The sequence below is a fragment of the Malaclemys terrapin genome, chromosome 1 (genome assembly GCF_027887155.1).
Source record: "Malaclemys terrapin pileata isolate rMalTer1 chromosome 1, rMalTer1.hap1, whole genome shotgun sequence".
In the NCBI taxonomy this organism is placed as follows: Eukaryota; Metazoa; Chordata; order Testudines; family Emydidae; genus Malaclemys; species Malaclemys terrapin.
Window position 1 is genome coordinate 9,666,746 of NC_071505.1, and position 23,425 is coordinate 9,690,170.

The 23,425-nt window shown below is 54.3% G+C and overlaps 1 protein-coding gene across 2 annotated transcripts in view; it reads left to right on the forward strand.

Annotated features, from left to right (window-relative positions):
- PODXL (podocalyxin like) overlaps window positions 1–23,425 on the forward strand; it is an 86,173-nt gene that overhangs the window by 62,424 nt on the left and 324 nt on the right. Inside the window, exons 5-8 of one of the 2 annotated variants that reach the window (XM_054015883.1) lie at window positions 12,067–12,214; window positions 15,256–15,317; window positions 15,885–16,052; window positions 20,461–21,714. In XM_054015883.1, the coding sequence (XP_053871858.1) occupies window positions 12,067–12,214; window positions 15,256–15,317; window positions 15,885–16,052; window positions 20,461–20,529 (447 nt within the window). In that variant the 3' untranslated portion in view covers window positions 20,530–21,714. Of the gene's footprint in view, window positions 1–12,066; window positions 12,215–15,255; window positions 15,318–15,884; window positions 16,053–20,460; window positions 21,715–23,425 lie in introns of those variants that run through there. The other variant, XM_054015876.1, reaches the window with a different exon arrangement.

A 23,425-nucleotide genomic window follows, 5' to 3' on the forward strand; every position in this document is an offset into this window, starting at 1 on the left:
TTCCTGAAAATCAGAACAATTTTTATGTCTCCCAAGCTAAGCAGATAACTGAGAACCTGCAGCATCTGCTTCCCCCTTCTGATGATCTGGTAAACAAGTTTCTAGCCAAACCTTGACAGTCAGGTGAAAGAATCTCACGCACTTCGTAACACAAGGGAAAGCAGCACACCGAGAGCTACCAAAGAGGATTGTTTTGTTCCATGATTGAGTCAATGATTGTTCCATAATTACAGGCCCTAACCCAGATCGTGGTTCCAGCGTGCTAGGTGCTGTACATGCACACAGTGAGAGACAGGCCCTGCTCAAAAGAGTTTGTGATTTAACTAGGCAAGCCAGACAAAGGGTGGAAGAGGAAAACAGTACCACATAAAGATATTTAGGTACTGCACTCCTGTTGAAACGAATCAGGTACCTGGATATGTTGAGGATTTGGGGCAGAGTGACTTGCCCCGGGTGGGTAGCAGCAGAGGTGGGACTAGAACTCGGGTCGCCTGACACCCAGTGCAGGACTCTGTCTGTTCCCACCTCAGTCTGTTCTGCTGAGGCAACGATTGACTAAGCAAACGGCATGGCCTTGTGATGTGGGCACAGGGTTAGGAGCCAAGGAGTCCCGAAGTCTAATCCGTGGCTTCTCCTGTGTGACTTGGGGCACATCACCTCTCTGAACCTCAGACTCCCCAGCTGTCAAAGGAGGGAATAACCTCAGAGAATGGGGCTGGCAGCTTGCTGCGTGAACGGCTATGAAGTTCTTTGAAGATGGAAAGCTCCCACACAAGAGCAAATGTATTGACACTGTGCTTCATCCATCCCTAAAACCTTCCATCTATAGATCTCTAAGCACTTGATAAATACGAATGAAATCTGCCTCAACGCACCCTCGTTAATTAGGTCAGGATCAATATCCTAATTTTAAGGATGGGGAAACTAAGGCACAGAGTGGTGCCATGCCGAAGGCACCGCAAGCTTGTGGTGGAGCCAGGGAGAGAGGATATTCTGATGGCTGGTCAGCTTTTCATCACAAGACCATCCTACCCTGTAAGAGCACATACGGTGGCTCTCTGACATGGAGCTCTCTTACCCGGGGTTGCAGCTGCATAAACCCCATTATATCCCATCTCTTTATGGCCCAGCTGCCGTTGAAGTCAAGGTTCAGTGATGCAGGATCAAGCTTTATGCCCCTGAATTACTTGGCTCTTAGGAAGGGGGTGTGAGCAGGTGCCGTGAGCGTTGAAGGGGTCGTCCGTGTAGTGCTGCAGGGAAGCTGCATTGGCCCAACGTGCTCACTGGGAGTTCTGGCACTGCCCGTTCAGCAAGGACTGCAAAGCGAAGGTGGCCAGCTCCTCACGTCACAGCGGGCCAGGGACGTGGTGGTGAACCAGGGCTGGCCTTACCATGAGGCGAACTGAGGCGGCCGCCTCAGGTGCCAGACTGTGGGGGAGCGCCACTAGGACCCAGAGTGTAGAAAATGGTGTCTGCTGCTGGTGATATGTAGTCTCTCTGCTCTAGATGCACAGAGATGGTGGCGAGCTGGGCTGGAGGAAGGAGGGCACAAGAGACATAACAGGCAGGCAGGAGAAGAGGTGAGAGGGAATAACAGAAAGCAGCAGGAGCTGCAGGGGGAGAGAGGAGGAGGAGCCTCTTATGTACCTCTCTAGCACCCCCGGGAGCCTGGACTGATTCACACCATCTTCTCAGGGAGCTTCCTGTTGCCTGCTGCTTCCCTGAACCCACTTGAGGAGAACAGGCAGTCAGCTGAAGTAGTAGGAGCCAGTTAGGCCCTTAAGATGCTGATCTTCCCTCACTCAGGGCCTGCTTATTTGTCCTCTTCAATTGAGTGTTGAGAGCCACTATAGCTGTTACAGAACAGCAGTCATGAGTGAAAGAAGAAAACGCCCCTCTGGGGCAACACTCAGAACAAGCAAGAAAGCAAAGGAAGCTTTTCTATCTAAGCAGGAAGGAGCTCTCCTGAGAGTCATAAACACAAATGTTCACGGTGAGCCTTCCGGCCCCAGGGAGGATGAGAGTGGTGAGGAGATGCCTGATCTTCCTGTTAGTCAGAGTGCAGGTGACCTGGCAGCTACTGCAGCATCCATATCTCCATCTCAAATGGATGTAACCGTGCACATTCCTGAAGAACAGTGTAGATTAGAGAAGAGTGTGGTGGAGGCACAAGAAACAGCTGCTGCTGAGTTTAGTTCCTTAAGTCTAGATGATCCAGGACTGTGGACCCACTTGAGCAGTAGCCTGAGGGACTTCCTTGTACTGCATGGGCCACAGCAAGTGAAAAACTTCATGTTCCCCAAAGACAATGAAAATAGAAGTTTCCATCCAACACATTACTGGAGTGAAATCCCCAATAGTGACAAAGTGGAGAGGCCATGGCTTATGTACTCAAAAACCCAGAATGCTGCATACTGTTTTTGTTTTGTTGCAAACTCTTCCGGTCTAATGTTCCAGCCACATTGGAAAAATCTGGCATGCCGTGAGAAAGCAGCAAATCGCCAGAGAGCATTCCATAGGTGGAAAGAGCTTGAGATGAGACTAAGGTTAAAGGCTACCATAGATGATCAGCATCAAGAGAAGATTGCATCAGAGTCTCTTTACTGGCAAAATGTTCTGAAAAGGCTCGTTGCCTTTGTGAGAATGCTTGCTACCCAAAACCTCGCCCTGCGTGGCACTTCAGATCAGCTGTATGTGCCAAACAATGGAAACTTCCTTAACATTGTGGAGCCTGTCAAACACCTATCAAAAACCAAATTGGGAAGATAGATGATGCCATAGTTGCCATTATGGAGGATAATGCTATGACCGGAACTGTTCATGGGAGAACAGTGGCAGGGGAAATGGAATCACGAGAAACATACATAACTTCAAATTTCTGTGTGGCTTAGTGTTGTGGCATGACATACTGTTTGAAATAAATGTTGTAAGCAAGAGGCTCCAAGGTGTTGACCTTGATATATCTGGAACAATGGAACAACTGGACAAAGCAAAGTCATACCTACCGTCTAACCGGTTAGATGAGGGATTTCAAAACATTCTGAAGAGTGCACAGAAGTTGGCAGAGGAACTTCACACTGAAGCTATTTTCCCACCCATTCAAGAATACAAGAGTCACCGAAGAAGAAGACATTTTGATTATGAGACACGGGATAATCCCATAAGAGACCCCAAACAACAATTCAAAGTTGAATTCTTTCACCAGGTGCTAGATTGTGCAATACAATCAGTTAAAGAACATTTCATGCAGCTCAAGGAACACAGCAGTATATTTGGGATGTTGTAGGATATTCCAAAACTCCTCACTAAACCTGAAGAAGACCTACACCAACAATGCACTAGAGACAGTGTTGACACATGATGACATGCGCAATATTGATGCGAGTGATTTAGATGATGAACTGAAAGCCCTTTCAAGATACATTTCAGCAGGATCAACTCGAAAGGCTGTTCTGGAATATATGTGCACAAATAAGTTGACCACCCTCTTTCCAAATGCTTTTGTTGCTCTGCACATACTTCTAACACTTCCTGTAACAGTTGCCAGTGGAGAATGCAGCTTCTCCAAGCTGAAGTGAATAAAAACACATCTACGCTCCACAATGACACAGGAGAGGCTGGTCGGCCTTGCAACCATCTCAATAGAGCATGAGCTGGCCCAGACTGTGGACCTTCAGGAAGCAGTTCAAAGCTTTGCAACCACGAAAGCACCACTTTGATTATTCAAACAGATAAAAATGCCAGTGTTTACTATGACGACAAGAAAAGTTACATTTGCTGTTCAGGAGTTTGAAAGTTAAGTGTTACTTAAAATTTTTGAAAAAGGTATTTTAAATTGTTAGTTCTCCTTTATTTGGGTAGGTAGCAGAGCAGTACCATGAGAGGAGTAGAACAGGAAGAAGGCAGAATTGAGACCTTTCAAAGTTTTGGCCCAAGTGAGGGGACATGGGGGAGTCATTTGAGCTCCCCGCCTCAGGTGCCAAAATATTGTGGGCTGGCCCTGAGACCAGGTAGGGGTGAGTCGGGCACTCAGGGGAGGCACGTGCGGATCCTGTCGGATCCAGCTGGATAGAGTATTCTGCTGTTTTTATGTGGTAGCATTGCAGTGTTCAGTTAAAGAGCTGCTGCCCGCCACCCCAGAGCTGGCTGCATTTCAGTAGCTAGTAAAGTGAGCCTTACTGTCTACTTTTCCTACCTCCATAGAGTCAGCGTGAGGCACAATTAACATTGGTAAAAGGCTTTTGGAGTCTCTGGAGTAGAGCCCAGGTCCCCTGAGTTCCGGTCTCATGCCTCTCCCCTAATCACCAGGTTCAGTGTGCTGGGCTCACCTCACACTCTGTCTCACAGCCCCTTTGAAGCAAGAAAATTTTTTAAAGGGGAAGCCCCTTGCTCGGTATAATGTCACCAGAGCAAGGCTGGTTTCCCTAGGCAGGGAAACCTGTTGCTGGGCCTCTCAGACGCACCATATCATTCATCTCATTGATTTGATTTATTGTTTAAAGGGCCCGTGACAACTTGTTTCCCTCGCCACCAGAAAAGGAAAGGATTGGGGCTGGGAGGGCAGGCCTTTACTTCCTGGAGATCTGCGCAGCGTCGCAGCCTGGCGGCTTCGCCCCCACAGCGACTGACATGGGAAAGCAGGCCTCCGACGGGTGCAGGCCGAGCTTGCTGTGCTATAAACCGTGCCTTGAAGCCTGGATTTTCCCACGTCAGCCGCGCTCAGGGCCGAGCTGAGGTACTTCACTGAGCTGGAGAGTGGCGGCCAGGGGAAATCTCTGTTCTCTCTCCCTGCCCATCTGTTTAGGGCGGTTTGTTGATTCAAGTGCTGTTACCTCATTTGGGGATGTTAGTTTTAGATTCCTGCCAGTGTGGGAACCAGATTAGCTCAGCCCGTCAGGCCCTGTCAACTCCAGCCAAAGAATGTAAAATACTCCGAGGGGCAGGGAGGTATTGGAGCAGATGGAAACCATGGGGCACTAGCAGGTTCAAGAGGCTGGGAATGAGGAATAGAGATGTTCGTCTCCGAGGGCAGCAGACCTCCCCCCCCCCCCCCCCCCCCCCAGTGCACGTCAGGAGGGACTGAAAGTTGTCCCATGGCTCTTTGGGAGCCTGTAGGTGGTGAGCCTGGGGGTTTCTAGTGGAGAGGCATCCATAGCCACCGGCAGTCATTGGAGAGGCAGCAATGACCAAATGGGCCATGGAGGTAGGACCATCCTCTTGCCCATCCAGGCAGCCACTTCAGGGCACGGTAGAGCAGAGTGATTAAATGACACTTGCAGATGACCAGAGCCCTTTGGTCTCCTGGGCTGACCCATCCATGGCCCCACAAAGTCCTGAGGCTTCCTTGTCAGACACCTGGCATTGGCCAGATCGGCCACACATCAAAGCAGGACAGAGAAGTCGTGTTCCTGTGACTTGAGGCCTGTTTGCCAATCCCTCGTTTTTGCAGAGTTCCTTGGATGGCGTCAACCAACTGCATTGACTCCATGTGGGAGTAGTGAACTCTGTGTGGCGTTCTGTGCGTGGGGTCCCCCTCTGGGTCCCTCAATTTGACTTGTGAGCTGCACCCTGTCCCTGTTTCTCATTCTTTACCCTCCATTTTTAGTTCAGTTCTGGATTCTGTGGGCTCCCTCTTCACCTGAGGGGGCCAGGCCTTCCATTGCTTTGGTGTGTCCCATGCAGGGTTTAAATAGGCCAGCGCCCTTCATCAGTGCTAAGTCACATTGTTTCTAAAGCCCTTTGCTTCATGACTCTCAAAAAGGCCCACTAAGTGCTGCAGAATTAGCCAGCTGCTAGGGAGACCGATTCCTGCGGCATTCTTAATCGTGTCGACAGGCCTTTGGGAATGTTGCAGTACTGGGAACTTCAAGAGATCAAACCCCAACACGGCAGGAGGACAGCCCACAATCTCATGAGATTTTTTTAAAAGACGGTATTGTGTTTTTTTGCTCTATCTTTTGATTTTTGAACTCCCCTTGCCCAGCCCCAGCGTAGGTCTGAGAGATATCTAGGGCTGCTCACTCTCCCAAATGTACTGGGTAAGGGGATTTGCCCCCCCCCACTGCAGGAACTCTCACCCCAACATCTCCCCATCCCCTGCCCTGCAATTAATTCTGCCCCTGACCTCCAAATCAGTCCTGTCCTATCCTACTTCACCCCATCAGTTCTGCCCCCAGCCCTCGCCCCATCAGTTCATCCCACCCAGCCCCCTCTGTTCCTCCTGTAGCTCTTCACCCCCTCTCCCAGGCCTGGGGGGCTGCAGTGGGACCCCCCCTCTCCTCCTTCCAGGCTGGGTGCTTCCTGGGACTCTCCACCCCTCCCCAGGGAGCTGCTGCAGGGAAGGGGAGGAGCAGAGGCACCGTCCTGTCCTGGTTGCTCACAGGAGGAAGGAGAGGAGCTGAGCTGCTGGGGTCTTTAGCTCCCTCCTCCCTTGGGGTTGCCCGTTGCCCTGGGGAAGGGGAGAGAGCTCTTTCTGCAGCAGCTCTGAGGGGTCACTAGAGGATGGGAGCATCTTGCATCAGCGGAAGCCCGGCTCCGGCCCCAACCAAAATCCCGTCATTCCCGAGAAAAATCATAAGCGTTGGCAACACGGATGTTAGCGCGGCTGCGCTTGCTGCTCCGGCCTAGCCAGCAATGGCTCTGCAGGCCCTGGCTGATTCGTAGCAGTCAGGGCGGGGAAAGACCAAGCCTAGAGAGTGGGTTCGGTTCCCAGCTCTGCTACAAGTTGCCTGCGTGACCTGGGGCAAGCCACTTAGGCCCAGCTCCTCAGCAGCATGTGGGTGACTATGGCCACTAGGTAGGTGCCTGCGGCCACTTTTTAAACACCGCTGAGATTTTCAAAATTGCTGCCTCGCTGCCATCTAACCCTGTAGGCTCCTAAATCCCTATGTGCACCTACGTCTCTGCCGGTCGGCTTTCACAAAGCCGCCCGAGCCCTGCCCCTGCCCCACAGCCAAGGAGCTGCTCAGAGCCCTCGCTCAAGCCAAACCCCCCACAGGCCCCAAAGTGAGAATCTCAAGCTAGGTGGGGGAACGCCTAGCTCACCAGCAGGGCTCCATCCTGTCGGCATGCTCTGAGCCTGCCTAAGACCTGTGAGATCCCACAGCAGGAGGTGCCAATGGCAGGCACGGCTCTGCCTGTCCTCACGCCTTTCCCCAGGCTGGCGTTGTCTTTGCTGTCTGTCCCTCAGCAGGAGGGGACCTTGATTTCCTTTGTCCCATTGCCAGGGGACTGCTGGGGCAGGACTCAGCTCACGGGGTCTGAGAAAGCAGATCTCGGAGCAGCACTGATTTCCTCAGCACGTTCAGCTGAACATGCCGGGTCACGGACAGGAGGGATGGGAAAGATCCCTTCGAACTTAGAGCCTGAAAGGATTCAGTTCCCCTTGGGAGCTGGGAGCCAGCATCCAGCAGGCTGATACTCACTGATCTCCTCTAACAGTCACAGGGTCCCCCCAGGGATGGAGCAGGCCCCACTGATTACAGCGACATCATTGTCACGTAGAGAGTCGGATACAAACAAGTCAGTGCCACCTACTCTACTTCAAGTTCTTATCTGAACCCCCGACCCTGGGTAGCTGAGCACCTCACGTTCTGTAGAAGTGAGGTTCTTACCCACGAAAGCTTATGCTCCCAATACTTCTGTTAGTCTTAAAAGGTGCCACAGGACCCTCTGTTACTTTTCACGTTCTGTAGTGGATTTCCCCTCACAACGTGCCTGGGAGCTAGGACAGCGCTAGGAGCCGGGGCGTGGAGGCACACTGCCCCTAAGGGGAGAAGGTTTCCAAAAGCACCAGTGGCAATGAGTTGCCTGGTCCTACGGCGTTAGGTGCCTAACAGGTGTCTTTGGAAAACCTTCCCCTGAGCCACTCACCCCAGGGCCCACAGAAAGCTGCAGCCAAACAGGGACTTGGAGCCAGAACTCCTAAGTCCCAGGCTAGCACCCCAAGCCCTGGAGCAGCCATGTCTCTGGTAATGCCAGGTGGGAGAGGGAGAAGGCAGCCAATGCTAGTCCCCCCCTCACCCCCCCCATCCCCACCCACCCACCCACACTAGCATATCAAGCCGAGGCCCTTTTCAGGGTGAGGCAGGGGCAGATGTTAAGGGAGCACAAAGGGTTGTGGTTTGAGAGGAAATTTTCAAAGGGGTCATTTAAAAAGATAATGAAACGATTAGCCGCGTCCCATTGTGCCTGTCGTTAGCCAACCTGGGGACCTCCCGAGCGCCCTGCCTCCGCTTTGCTGGTTCCGCTCACTGCTTGCGCCTTGTCTTTGCGTTGTCAGCTCTCAGGACAGGGTGCCCGGCCCTCCTGCGTGTGCTGCACCTGGCCCCCCGGGATTGTGCCCAGGAACAATCGCTGCTAGGACCCTGCTTCGACCTGTGGGCAGGGCTGGCTGGGTCAGAGGAAAATGGCAGGAGGAGCTCGCTGTGCGATTGAAGAGCGAAAGGGCAGGAGAAGGGCAGCACCTGGAGTCTCATGGAGCTGAGGCCAAGGGCGCTCGTCCCCGCTGCGGGGCTAACAATGCAGGCAAACTCCCTCACGCAGGCGGCTGGGGAACGTTCCTTCCTCCGGAGCATGTGCATCCTGTCACTGCCACGGGCGCCTTCTCAGCCGCTTCGCAAATATTTAGACAAGGAGGGGCGAGGTTGTTCCTTGGGAGGTCAGGGGTGCAGAGGATGGGAATAAAGCAACTGTGCTCTTGGTGGCTGCGAGCCCAGGGGCTTAGCAGAGAGACTGGGCTCGCCTCTCCACGGGAGCGGGCTGAGGACTCAGCAAAGGAAGCATCAGCTCCTGGGCCACTGCTGTGTGGCTAGGCCTGGCTCCTTCTAGCCCAGGAGTTAAAGGGAGGCCGAGTGAGACGGCTAAAGGGAAATAACTAAGAAGTGAGGGGTTAGGGAGATCGGCTCTTCTGGGCTCACACTGGCTGCCCCCTTCCCACTTCACTGTCCCCTGTGCTCCAGTCCCCAGCAGCATCACAGGAGCTCATCTGCTTCCCTGACTGCCCTAGTAGGGTGTGTTTTGTGGTAGCACCTAGATGGCAGGGCCCCGTTGTGCTGGGCTGTGTGTGCGCAAAGAACAGAGGGACGGTCCCTGCCCCAGAGAGCTACGGTGGGAGCGTAAGGTCAGGCAGTGGCTGGAGACAGACAGACGGGGGAGCAGGATGTAACAGACAGATGATGGGGCTTAGTGAACTGAACCGCGGTCACAGCACACAGCTGCCAAAGCGGTGTTTGTGATCCACTCCCCACCTCAGCCCCCCACCGCACCGTTCCAGGTGCTCCCGGGCGCTCCCTTCTGCCCCGGGCTCTGCCCCCCGGCTCAGCCCCCCCTGCACCGTTCTGGGAGCTCCCGGGTGCCCCCTTCTCCCCTGGGCTCTGCTCCCCAGCTCTGCCCGGCACCATTCCAGGCCAGGCTCGCTGGCACTCCTAATGCTCGCCACATGCTGCGCCCCAGCTCAGAAGTCCCCCACCCCCGCACGTCCCGCCCTGTTGCTGCCGCACTGTCTTGGCACAGTCTCAGCTACGCCCTCTCCAAAGGGGACGGTCTCTGCTGGGGTTTCCCTGGGGGCTGACGGCGCCGTGGGTTATAACCCTGGGGTGCAGGGCAGCCCCCCTCACAAGGCAGGGGGAGGGTGGTGACGGGCCGGAGCACGCTGCAGGCTCGCTGGCGGGGCTGGCTCTTTGCTTGGCTGTTCATTCGCCTGGGACTGGTGGCGGAGGGGGGGTGCAGGCGCGGTGCGGGGGGGGGGTTGTCTGGCCGGCCTGGCACAGCTCAGTACCGGGTACCTGCATAGCACATGCTCAGTGTCACAAGTCCAGCCATTTGCTCACAAATCCCTGTGGGATGGGAGCTGACCGGGGCCCTGCTTGCCTCTGGGGCTTGGGGCTCTTCATACGACATCCGTTGGGCCTGCTCTCTCGCAGGGCCCTATTTACCCTGCCCCATCCTATCCCCTGGCTCCCGTCTCGGTAATGGCACAGCCCAGCTCGTTTGAAGCCGCGGCCAGGGACGTGCAAGCGTGATCTGGCTCCCCGCAGCCCTCCGGGGAGTTGCTATTTCTGTAACTCCAAAAGCTGCAGCCCTCAGATAAGGCCGGCCGTGCCCTGGCGAAGAACTCCAGCCAACTGGATTTGGCTTGTGATAAAGAAACTACTTCGAAACTCTTCCTGGCCTTGGGGGCTGAGGCACAAGGCGGATGAAGAGGGGAGGCTGCGGAGGCCGCGGCCAGGAGGGACGCTCATGGGCCCCATGTGTGCAGCCTGAGCAGCTGGGCTCAGCAGAGAAAAAGCCCCAGGCAAGAAGCCCACTGCTGCTCAGCGAGCCGGTGGTGTGGTGCCTGTCAGCGCTCAGTCTCCTCTGGGGTTATTAGGCGAGACCAGAGGGAGACTCGTCCCATGTTGACATGGGGAGGGAAGCAGCCAACGTGGGTCATTGCCTGCTTTGCAGGAGGTGGAGGTGGGGGGCTAGAAAGGGAGGCAACCCTGTGATGCCTCTTGGGGCATTTGGGCCTGAGAGCCGCCTTGTTACCCCCTGACTGCCACGGGCGGGCGTCTCAGCAAAATGTGCAGGGGATCGCCGCCACCACCAGCTTAGCAAGCCCTCTCTGGCCTCTGCCAACACTGGCTTCTCCTTGGCAGTAGGGATGTCCCAATTCCTGAGTCCCTGCGAATTGTTCTCCTGTGTTATCCAGCCCTGGTGGTTTGCAGAGATCCCAGATGCTGTGCCGCCCAAAGGAGCCGTGGGCCCCAGTTTTCCCTTAAATCCCCGTAAACCCCGCAGCACGTGCCATGAAGTAAAAGACGGTTTATTTAAGAAAGAACCGAGAGTCAGCAAGAAAGAACGAGAGGGGTGGAAACATGTCTACAATACAAAACAAAATCATAACAACCCAGACTTGGGGCTACACCCTTTCCTAGTTAATAAAGTAGGTTCCCCCCCGCCCCCTATACACTGAATTAGTCTTTTGTCTTTATTCCCAGCCAGGGCCATCAACTGCCTGCTATAATGGTTCTTTTCACCTCCAAGTGGTTTCAATTGTTTGCAGCTGACTCTGGGGGTTTTCCATTGAACGTCTTGGGATGGAGCGGGAGGGGTCGACAAATACCTTGCTGGCTGAACAGGGCTGGGTGACACCTGCCTTCTGCCCAGATACATTATCCTCAGGTGACTAACTTGTACGCCAAGTCCATAAAGCAGACGTTCAATAGCAATACCTTATTAACTAGCGTACGTACAGCTCACCCTGATTATGAATCCAGACCCGTTAGGAGCGTCTCTTTATGGGTAAATACCCTGTGAGACCGTTTGGTGTAGTGAGTTTCTCAGTTCTGAGGGGAGAGGTGGTTGCAAAGAACAGGGCACTCTTTGCCAAGGGGTTGCTGTGTCACAAACACCTTATTGGTGGTGAGACCATCCGCAGGATTCCCCAGGCAGGAAACTGTTGCTGCTATTTTAGCGTCTCAAAAGCAAGCCCCCGACCATATTCTTTTAATGCCGCGGAAGCTGGCCCAGTGGTTAGGGCTCTAGCATGGGGTGTGGGAGACTTGGGGTCATTCCTTGCTGGCCCGCAGACCTTGGACAAGTCGCTTAGCCTCTGTGCCTCGTTCCCATCCCTGTTGTGAGGCTAAAACAGTCAACGCGGGGGAGGATAACAGCATTAAGGACTGGGAGATGCTCAGGTACTACAGTGATGGGGGTGGGGAGGTGTATAAGTACCATAGAGCGATAAATTAAATCTGGCCTGACCTCCATTTCAAAGGCGTCTGGGCACGGTAGCACTGCCTCCATCTCTGACCTGGAGGTACCACCTCTTGGGACAAGAGGGTTGTTCACACTCCCCTGAGGCCACCCACAAAAGGACCAGTTCGTGCCCAGTGCTGGTGTGGGGCTGTGATGTAGACACCTGCCCTCTCCCCCCAGACAAGGGCTGAGAACCGTCACACTCATTGCACTACAGTGCTGGGTTGGATTTGACCTGGGGTGCTGGACCCAGGCAGACCAGGGGACCAGAAGGTTGGTTGGAAGCTCTCTGCCGACTTAGCTGATGTGCGCTTTCTGTCCCTGCAGGACAGCCCTGTGGATCCCTCCCTGCACAACATGCTCTGCAAAGCCGTGAAGGCCACGTTCAACCAGAGCCGAGACATCTGCACCGTGCACCTGATCGCCACTGGGAACCCCCCCAACAGGATTGCTGTGCTCGGTGTTTCTGTGAAAAGTGAGGCCTGCTCACTACCCAAGGGCTTTGCAGGAGGGGAGGGGGCGGGGGTGTCTCAATGCTGAAGACCTTTTAGCCTAGTGGTCCCAAAACTGGTGTGCCCCTCTACAGTGGCATGGAGGAATGTCTGGTGTGCGGGGGAGGCAGCAGCCTGGGCCAGCCCCCCACGGGGGGTGGAGGGCAGGGAGGGGCACTACCCAGCCCCGCTCTGGCCCTGGCCTCAGCCATAGCCGTGGTCCCAGTTCCACTCCCAGCACCCAGCTGCGGCCCTGCTCCAGGCCCTGGCTCAGCCGCCAGCCCCTGCTGTCAGCCCTGAGCCCGCATGCTTGGCCTCAGGCCTCCGCTCTTGGCCCCAGCCTGGCCACAACTCCGCTCCAGGCCTGGGGAGGGGTGTGCAGACACATTCCATTACTGGGGGGAGGCAAGAGGAAGTTTGGGCACCACTATTTTAGCCTCTTCAGGAAGCCTGGTGGAAATCATGGAGCTGTGTAATCAGCCTTACTGGGGACTCCAGTACTTTCCATTAAGGGCTGGTTTGGGGTGTGACGGAAGCCCAGTAGCCCCCAGCAATCAGTAAACCGCTAGGCCACCGCTCTGGTTCCAAACCTAGTTGCCAGGTGAATCAGTTCAATTTTATCTTCCAGTAGGGTTACAACTCATTAGCCAATATCAACAAGGGACTGGAGCCCAGGCCAGGGAGAGAAAAGCCTCACCCCACGGAGGCTCAGGAGAGTAGCTGGGCAATGATCTCTCACTTCAAGGGCCCCAGTTCAAATCCAGCCAGCTCAGGTGTGACCAAACACCAATTTGATGGCTGTTGGGTTGCTGATGTGAAATGAGGTGGTAGGTTTCAGTCCAGCTTCCAGGCTGCCGGTGCTTCCATGGTTAAAGGGTCCCACAAGGACTGACCTCCTTTGGGCACCCACAGAGGAGAGGACAGTGTTTACAGGACCTGAAGATGGACTCCCCTTCTTTCAGCGAGGCCAGGCACTTAGAGCCAGTTTACATGAGCAGGACAGGCCAGAGCTCTCATGCTTCACGGCAGAAGCTAACTGCTAGCTGCCTGGGGTCAGGAAGAGATCTCCCCTCGGGGCAGGATATTCTGTAGCTGCCCCCTACGGGGGCTCTTTCACTTTCTTCTGAGGCAGCTGGTACTGGAGCGGGGACTTGCTCTCACAGCCGAGGAGGGTAGCACCTGCCTCTCTGTTTAATGCCACTCCTGGCGTGGCGGGGAAGGGAGAGAAAGTGAGAGCAGTGCATGGTCTTCCCCCTCTACCCACCAGGGAGAGCTGCTGGTACCAGACCTGCCAGTGGTCTCATGCAGGCGAGAGTGGGGAGAGGGGATCTCAAAGCTCAGGCGGATCTAGGTAACCCAAGCTGGCGCTCCGGGCACACACCCTGCTACAGCCTCTCCCAGCCCCCCCTGCGCTGCCTGGTCACGTCAGCAACAGCCCCACCTGCTGGGGAGATGTAGGAGCCCGCTGCTTGGCAGAGGCTGTTTGCCACGCTGCCAGGAACAATCCGATCCCTCCCGCGCTCCATGAAGGACTCCTGCCCTTGGGGGCAGGGAGGTGATTCCTGGCCTGTGAGCTGCTCTTCGACCACCAGCCTCCCTGTCTCACCTTCCCCCGTGCTGTCTGCTTCCATTGCACACCGCACTGCCTGACGGCCAGGTGTAACAGCCCTCCCGCGGCGTGGGCACAGGGTAGGCAGGGGCTGGGATTCGGAGCTGCCCTCTTGCGCTATGGGTATGTCTACACCACAGTGAGGCACTCACACCTGGCCTCAGGCTAAGGGTCTGTTTAATTGTAGTGTAGACACTGGGGCTCAGACTGCAACCTGAGCTCTGGGATCCCCCCAGCACGGTCCTAGAGCCCGGGGCTCCAGCCCGAGCCCGAACGTCTACACTGCAATTACACAGCCCCTTAGCCCAAGTCAGCTGGCACAGGCCAGCCACGGGGATTCAGTTGTAGTGTAGACATTCCCTCGGGGACTCAAGTACATGCTTAGGGCGATTGTTTGAAACCCTTGGTGCTTATGAGGCCGGAAACCAATCCCCAAAGCCCATCTCGCTAGTGAAAACAGCCCCAGGGCTGCATCCGCTCCCCACGTGGCCCTAATGCGCTGCACAAACAGGATGGCCGGAGTGGACAGACGGCTGTGGGATCCCATGGAGGGACCAGCCCAGCCCAGGTGGGGCAGGGACTAGCTGTCCTGCGAGGTTTGCTCCTGCTTTGATTGCTGTTCTTGTCACGCTCTGCAGCACGTGTGTCATAATGCTCCAGGCAGGGCTCAGGCAGCTCCGGGCAGCCCTTCCCCAGCTGGAACTCCAGCCCCAAAAATCTCCCTGGGTAAATGTTCCTTTTGCTTTGGGCCTGGGTGTCGCGCTGCTGAAAGGTATTAGAGTTACAGCCCTGGGCTCCAACCCAGCGAGCATCCAGGCGGCAGGCAAAACACAGCCAGCAGCACGGCCTCCTCGGGCCCACGGACTCCTTAACCCAATAAAAAGAACAGGAGTACTTGTGGCACCTTAGAGACTAACAAACTTATTAGAGCATAAGCTTTTGTGGACTACAGCCCACTTCTTCGGATGCATATATATGCATCCGAAGAAGTGGGCTGTAGTCCACGAAAGCTTATGCTCTAATAAATTTGTTAGTCTCTAAGGTGCCACAAGTACTCCTGTTCTTCTTTTTGCGGATACAGACTAACACGGCTGCTACTCTGAAACTTAACCCAATAGAATCTCAGGGTTGGACGGGACCTCAGGTGGCCATGCACCAAGCCTGACACGCAGAGCGGGCTGGGCAGTCTCCCTCCCCCGTTTAATCCTTGGCTTCTCTGCAGAGGCCCACGGCACTGATGATGGGGGCGCCGGGGGGAGGCTGCCATTTATTCACTGCAGGGCCTGGGGCAAGTTGCCCCGTTTCCTCATGTGTGAGATGGAGGCTGAAGGCCCCGAGCTCCGCATGGGGCAGGCCGGGTGGCGTAGCCGCTATGCAGGGGGCCACCCTTCACCTCTGGCTTGTTTCTCCCTACAGCCAACGCCATGCCCAAGGAGCTGTTTGAACTGCTAGGGACGAAGAAGGGAGAGCTCCAGCAGGTGAGTGAGTCTCTCCCCCCTCCCCCCAGACAAACCCCACTTCCCGTTCCTGGGGAGGAGGCTTTGGGCAAACGCTGCTCAGGGCCAGCTGCCGAGATGACGTTGGTTGGAGCTCTGGGGCTGGAAGGCGATGGAGACAGTCCCACTGCTCCCTGCCATGCCAGCCCCAGGGCAATCAGCGTCTCCATTTCTAAAGGTCTTTAGACTGTGACTAAGAGGATCAGCAGAGGACGGGAACATGGGGGTGGCCCGGCTGCCGTCCTTGGACATCCCTCCTTCCCCTCTGCGCAGGCTGCCTGGAGCCCCTGCCAGGGCAGGATAGCATAGTTCCCCCCGCTGGGTGTCGTACGCCACAGTTGTATGCACCCAGCTGATTGGGCAACTGGCCGTAACGTGCAGGCCCAGGCTGGGGAGAGCGGGCAGGAGCTGGGCCGCTTGCCGTGCTATGGAAAGAGGACTGCAGGGGGTGTCGGGGAGGCGGGTGCTCTCTCAGCGCAGGCTAGGCACCGAGGGCAGGGAATGCAGGTGCTGCTGGATCTGCCCCCTCACCCTTCCTGCCCTTGGCAGCTTGGCATTGGCAACGTCACCTATGCCGACAAGCGGCTGGAGGAGGAGAACGAAGACCGGTTCAGCATGCCCTTGATCATCACCATCGTGTGCATGGCCTGCTCCCTGCTGCTCGTCGCTGCCATCTACGGCTGCTGCCACCAGCGGGTCGCCCGTAGGAAGGATCAGGTAAGCGACTCCCACCGTCCGTGCACCCGCAGGGGCTTCCCGTTATGTCCCCAGCCCCCTGCATGGTAGTCAATCAGCAGCCAGAAGGCTGGGGTGACCTGTGTGGCGGGGGAGAAGGGAGCTGTGTCCCAACATGGACTGGGCTACTGGTCTGTCCTGGGATCAGACCACTGCCAGCCACCCTGAATGCCTTGGGGACGTGTGGGGCTGGCTGCTTGGCTCTGTCAGCATGGCTGGGCTGGGAGGACTGATATGGAGACGTTCCCCTTCCCCTCCCATTACATTAGACAGGCAAGAGCTGGTCAGAAGTTTGTCCCAGGGAAACCGAGTTGTGATGTAAATTGCTTTTGGTCGAGCACAGAAAATGCTTTGGGGGAATCGCTCTGTTGGCAATGAAACTGGTTTTCTGATAGAAAAACAAAAATGGGTAAAAATTTTGGTTATCAAAAAACAGGTTTTTGGGGATTTTTTTTTTTTTTTTCAAAATTTTCCCTGAATTTTTTTTTGATGAAAACCCACCCCCCAAAGCAATTTGATTTCTTTCAAAAATTTTAAAATTCCCTGTGAAAAATAATTGGCATTTTCCAACCAGCTGAACCCAGACTCTGCCCCTTCAGGAAATCAACCAGGAGATGCCCCCAGGGGAAAGTTATGGAACAATCTGTCCATTACACAGTTTCTGTAACGGATCTAACACTCGCCTCTATCAGAGACAGGATACGGGACAAGATGGGCTGACAGTTCCCACACGCCCAACATTTTTAAGTGGGTGGCAAGTTTTTCCCTCGGGCCCTCATCCAAATTAAATCCCTGGCTAACACAGCAAGCACAGGGACAGTCACCGAGCACGCAGCCCTTGGCTGTGGTTTTGAAATGATGGGCAGCGTGGCTTCCTGCCCCGAGCCTGCATTCCATCCCTCTAAATTCTCATAGCGTAGCTAAGGTAGCAGAGGATCAAAGCCCCAATTTGAGTTACACACCTAAATACCTTCGGGCCTGAGCACCTCCTTAGAAGCCGATGGGTGAGTCTATTGTGCTCAGAACAGTAGAGTTTACAATAGGCTAATTTGACAGGGCATCATACGTTTCTCCTGTTCATGTCCCTTTGAGTTTCCCTGGGAGGATCAGGCTCACAGCAGAACAGGCTGGATTGTTGCTCCCAAAGGTTCCCTACCAATCTGAATATTGGCCTGTACTGATTTACTCCTGCTATCCCCTCACTTAGGGTGACCAGATAGCAAGTGTGAAAAATCAGGATGGGGGTGGGGGATAATAGGTGCCTATATAAGAAAAAGCCCCCAAAATTGGGACTGTCCCTATAAAATTGGGACATCTGGTCACCCTACCCTCACTGGCACTGCTGGACCGTCATTGCATCGCTCTGTGCTGTAGGAAATGCAGATGTGACTTGCAGACACAGCTGATGTCCACAGGAGGGCGCAGGCACTACACATAGCAGATCTAAGAGCGCCAGGAGTGATGTTTGCTGCTGAAGCTATTTAACCCTTTCGTTTAGCAGTGCTAGGGACATCCCTTTGCTCTGCCTGGGCAGAGTCCGGTCTCAAACCTAACCGATAAAGGCAACATCTGGTGCCAAGCTTACGAGCAAAAAGGCTGGCTGTAGAATCAGTGTAAAGAGTGAAAAGATACCAGAGTACAAGTCACTGCTCCCTAGGTTTACACAGCTCCAATTGCTACTGATAAAAGTTTGGATCCAACGGAGAAGGAATTTGACAATGTCATATGCAAGAATCCTGTGATAGGGCAAAACCACTAGAGGTCTTCACAAGTTCTCCTGAGGGCAGTGTGGGATTTGTCAGAGCATTAAAATCCTCCTTTCAATTAGCTTAGAAACATCTATAGAAGGTGATCACTCAGGGCTACACTGAAAAGTGAGGTCAACCCAGTTATGACGCGTAGGGGTGTGAAAAATCCACAGTCCGGAGCGACGTCGTGAAGCTGACCTAAGCCCCAGCGTAGACAGCACTAGGTTGGCAGAAGAATTCTTCCAGTGACCTAGCTACCGCCTCTCGGGAGGTGGATTAACAACAGCGAGGGCTACCGCCCCAACTTCCTACACTCATGCTGCTTCTCATGTGCCCCACCTCTGCGAGCAGGAGCGAAAAGACAGGCTGGTCTTTAGGTCCATTTCATTTTTGGTCACTGTGCCGAGACCGTAACCAGGGTCACTGTCAGCTTGAAATTAACTATATATATATAAAAAGCATTAGAAGTGGTTACACACTCTACCTGGCCTGCAGCCCTCCATCAGTGTGAATTCCTTGTATTGCTGTAGTGCTTAGGAGCCCTAATCCTGGCCCAGGACTGCAGTGTGCTAGGCGCTGTACACACACAACTAGAGCGTACGTGTTTCTCTCACCCTTCTTGCTCTGTGAGAGGCCCAACAACAGGTGCAACTCGCTGTATGGGGGAAGGAGTGACACTGATTATACACCACGAGCTGTCAGCGCTGCGTGTTGGCTACGGCTATTTACAGATTGAAACACATTTTCAGGCAGACGTGTGATTTTTAGGTCCCTTTCACTGCAAGGTGGAACTGGACTGCAGCTCAGCACACTCACGTCCCAAAAGGCCGCTGGCCAGGCACAGACAGTCACAGGTATCTGTAATCGTGGGCCTGGGCTGGAGTCAGGTTGGCGTCCTTGAGAAGAAAGGCTCTCTCTGCCCTGAGGAAGACAGGCCTTAGCGGTGACTCGGAAGGCTAGCTAAGAACCTGGAACAGCCCAGCTGCTCTTCCTGGGTTTTGCTGGAGGACGGGGCGCTGAGGGGTGTTGTGGGTTCTTACACCTGAAGGGGCTGGCGGCTCCATCTTTCGCTCACGTTGTCCCAAGTGCGCATTGGAGCAGAGGAGCTCTGAGCAAGGACAAAAAGCAATGGCTGTGGAGCACCTTGACTTGAAAACCCCTTCCCTTGTGAGGAGTTCTGAGGCAGTGCAGCTACATCAGTTACCCCTCTTCGAAACCACTGCCTGTCAGCTGAGGAGCCGTGGGCCGGGGGTTTCCACCAGTGCAGCTGCATCAGAGCAAACCCTTCCCGTGTCGCTGAGCGTCACGGCTCAGCTCTCAACCTCCTGGGACTGGAGGGACGAGACCACAGGTGTCTTCCGGGGCAGATGAGGCCTGAAGTTCTAATGTAAAAGACAAGCAGATGATTTCTCTTCTCCCCTCTCCCTCCGGCAAATACATTTCAGGCCTTCTTTATACATCATCAGAGCAAAAATGGGCACACGCCCTTTTCCCCTCCCCTGTCCCCGTTGCAGGTCCTTGCTAGCACGGAGCCAGGTCGTCCCTCCACCTCCAAATTTCCTTCCAAGCTTACTTAATTTGCCATGATTATTTAATCTACAAACATGAGAGAAAAGCTGCAGTCGAGTCACCAAACAGGAAGTGGCAGCATCCTGTCTAGACACCGAAGGACTCGCTCCTCGGCCTGTTTGTCAAGCCCTGGGGAACCAGCCACAGACTAGATTGAAGATTAAGAGCGGGATGAAAGTGAGGCTGCATTTGGACCTGAAAAGACCAGGGCCCCGCTTCAGAGCCGGCAAGGCTGCTCCAATGCAGGGCTGAGTTTTAAATAGACGTAGGGGTGATGTGCTTGGGGGAGCAGACTGGGAGAAGGCAGCTGTGGCAATTCCCTGCCATTGGCATTGGTTCATCTCTGTCCCTGCTGTCCTCTGCCCATGGCACACAACAGTGTAGGCACCTGAGTGCTGGGATACTCGGGTCTGATTCCGGTTGTTGGGCTTGGTGTGCGGGTGCTGGGTGGTGGTGGAGGCCTGGGCTATAGAGGAGATCAGACTAGACAGTCCGGGGGTCCCATCTAGCCTTAAACCCTAGTCCAGTGGTTCTCAACCTTTTGGGGCTCAGGACCCATTTGTCACTGTTTAGGGCCTGTCGCAACCCAGTAAATAATCTGGGGGTGGAGGCCCGCAGGTGGATTTGCCCCTGTTCTGCCCCACAGCGGGGTTGGGTCCTGCCCGACACTCACCCCATAGTGGCAGCTCCTGCGGCTCCAGTGCTGTGGGGCTGGCTGGGCTTGGCTCTCCGTGCTGTTCAAGTTTGGCCCCACCCGACTGGACTAAATTTGTGAGAGTGGAGCTGTGACCTGGCTCGTGGGGTGGCGGTGCCACTCACTCAAATTTGGCCTACCCGGACTCCTGTCGTCATGGCGGCTGGGCCAACCCTAAGCGGCGCTGGGACCCCAGAGGTTGCAGTGCCTGGAGCAGGGAGGTGAGCTCAGGGAGACTCGAGGGACAGGAGGTGCCACGTGACCCTTCCAAACATTCTGGCAACCCAGTTTTGGGTCCCGACCCCTAGGTTGAGAAACCCTGGTCTGAGTGACGCACTGCTAGAATCAACACCCACTTCAGCTCCCCATCTGTCTCCAGGGAAGCATTCAGAAGCGGGCGGTTTCTGGAGGCAGCGCCGAAGAGTCTCCCGCTGCAATATGTGAGTGATGGAAGTGAACGCAGCCGGCCTGAGATGTGTGAGTGCCCATCAGAGCCGCTGGCTTTCTTTACAAAGCAGCACTTCCAGCCGCTGGCTCCTGCGGTTGCCATGGCAGCAACCTGGCTTCTAATATTTCTAACAGCAACAGCTAGCCGGCCCTGTTTGTGCTAGGCGCTGTATGGCCACGTAACCAACGACAAGTCCGTGCCCGGAAGAGTTTATTGTCTACGGCCATGGCTACACAGGAAAGTTGTACCAATTATGCCCATGTACTCAGACCAATATAAACCGCCCCCCCGTCCTCCAGTGTGCACACTCTGATTCTGGTATAAGAACAGCTTTTTTGGTTTAGCTTAAGCCCCTTCCCAAGTAACACAAGCTGAATCAAAAAAAGCCACTCATAGGAATGAGTGCCTGGAAGGGGCACGTGTTAAACCACTATATTAATAGTCATGCATCCACTTATAAGTGCAGCAGCTTAAATTCACTCCAACAACTCTCCCATGAAGACAAGGCCTTTATAGACAAGACAGAGTGTGGGAGGTAGGCAAATCAGAGGCCGTAGCGCACGGTCTCAACTCCGATATGTGCTGTGTTCCCTGATCTCCGCTGTCGCTTTCATTGTAAGGGGCTGCATTACAAGGGACGGTTCAGCGCCCACGTTCAGCCTGGTAGAACAGTCATCCCGCGGGGCATTTGAGAGCAAGCCAGTTTGCTGTAGTTATTTTAGAAACGTCACAGACCACAGGGCAGGGGAGGAGGGCCTGGGGGAAGGGCAAGTACAAGCTAGTGCAGATTTCCCAAAAAATGAAGGCAGGGTGATCCTGGCTGTAATCAGCCCATAAGGCCAATTTCCACCCTGAGAAGGGGAACATCAAGTAACTATACAGAGCCACGAGCAATAAACAGCATGATCGGTGGGTTTCATAAAGAAGAAATCCTGCCAGAAACTTAATTGCTTTGCTTTCTGGACTGAGATGGGGACCAACTGGCTAGGCAGCAGTTCTGCAGAAAAAAGACCTGGGGATTACAGTGGGCGAGAAGCTGGATGAGAGTCAGCAGTGTGCCCTTGTTGCCAAGAAGGCTAGCGGCATATTGGGCTGTATTAGTAGGAGCATTGCCAGCAGATCAAGAGAAGTGATTATTCCGCTCTATTCGGCACTGGTGAGGCCACACCTGGCATATTAAGTCCAGTTTTGGGCCCCCCACTACAGAAGGGATGTGGACAAATTGGAGAGAATCCAGCGGAGGGCAACAAAAATGATTAGGGTTCTGGGGACATGACTTATGAGGAGAGGCTGAGGGAACTGGGATTGTTTAGTCTGCAGTAGAGAAGAGTGAGGGGGGATTTGATAGCAGCTTTCAACTACCTAAAGGGGGGTTCCAAAGAGCATGGAGCTCGGCTGTTCTGAGTGGTGGCAGATGACTGAACAAGGAGCAATGGTCTCAAGTTGCAGTGGGGGAGGTTTAGGTTGGATATTAGGAAACACTATTTCACTAGGAGGGTGGTGAAGCACTGGAATGCGTTACCTAGGGAGGTGGTGGAATCTCCTTCCTTAGAGGTTTTTAAGGCCCAGCTTGACAAAGCCCTGGCTGGGATGATTTAGTTGGTGTTGGTCCTGCTTTGAGCACGGGATTGGACTAGATGACGTCCTGAGGGCTCTTCCAACCCTAATCTTCTATGATTCTATGTCAAATGGATTTTAGCAAAGCATTTGATGAAGAGTCTCGAAGTCTTATTTGAATTGGCTTGGATAGGAACACTCGGAGAACGATTAACAGGCTAAACCCCAGGTAATGGTAAACCAATGTAGCTGGGGCAGAAGTCTAGCCCCATTCTACAGTGATGGCTTGTTAGCTTCACAGCTGAGCTGGGAGCATGGCTAGAACAACACATTCAGAGCACAGACTGATGATACGAAACTGGAAGAAGTGGCAAGAACCAATCAGGACAGACAAATCCTCGAAAGAGCCCGAGAGAGAGATTGGAAACATGGAAACAAAGCTGCGCTGGGAAAGGCCCAGGTGAGGACATCTGGGGGATGCTCCCTCAGGCACCTGACCAGTGCAAGACACCTGCGAGGCGCAACAATGCCCAAAGAGACAACAGAGGGAGCATGGACAGCAAGTTAGTTCATTTCCAGGCACCATATCACTAGAAAGAGGAGGTGTATCAGGCGTGAAATAGTGAAGCCCAATACCTTGGGACTAGCCTGGACAAGAAAGACAGCGGGGAGCGTAGAATGGAGAACAACGCTTCCTGGCTAAGGGGAGAGGGAGTGAATGAGCTATTTGTTCTTTCCCATCTCTGACTTCTGTCACAGAGGACTAAGGTGGGACTCCGTGGCATTATTTATAGAGGCACTTCGTGACCCTAAGTGTGCTGTAAACCAAGGGTGGCCCCAGTCAAAGAAGGTTCAGCCTGAACAGCAGGGTTTTTCCTGCCTTGGGAATGCCAGGAGGACAGGTGCAGAAAACAGAGCGTGGAGCAGGCTAGTTCTGAAGGACAATGTGCCACTGAGCTCAGGAAATGCCTTGCTGAAGGAATCAGGAGCTGGTGAGGTGAGCCAGGGAGATTGCCCGTCTCTGGCCCTGGGCGTGAGGAGCTGAGGTAGAACCAAGCCACCAGCTGCATTACACTTTGACACTACACAATCAGTGACTTTTAAAAAGAGAGAGAGTCTAAAGGCTGGCAGATGCTTTGTAAGATTCGCCACAGCGCCCCGCCAAGGTACCTCAGTCCTGACCCACAGCACCCCTGCCTTGTCCAGTCCAGGCCCCTCCATCCTGATCTACAGCACCCCGGCTAGTCTAGTTTTGGTCAGCACCAGGAAAGTCACACTAACATGTCTGGTTGTGAGATGACTGTGCAGTGTGGACAGATGCTGTGAGGATAACGTTGGC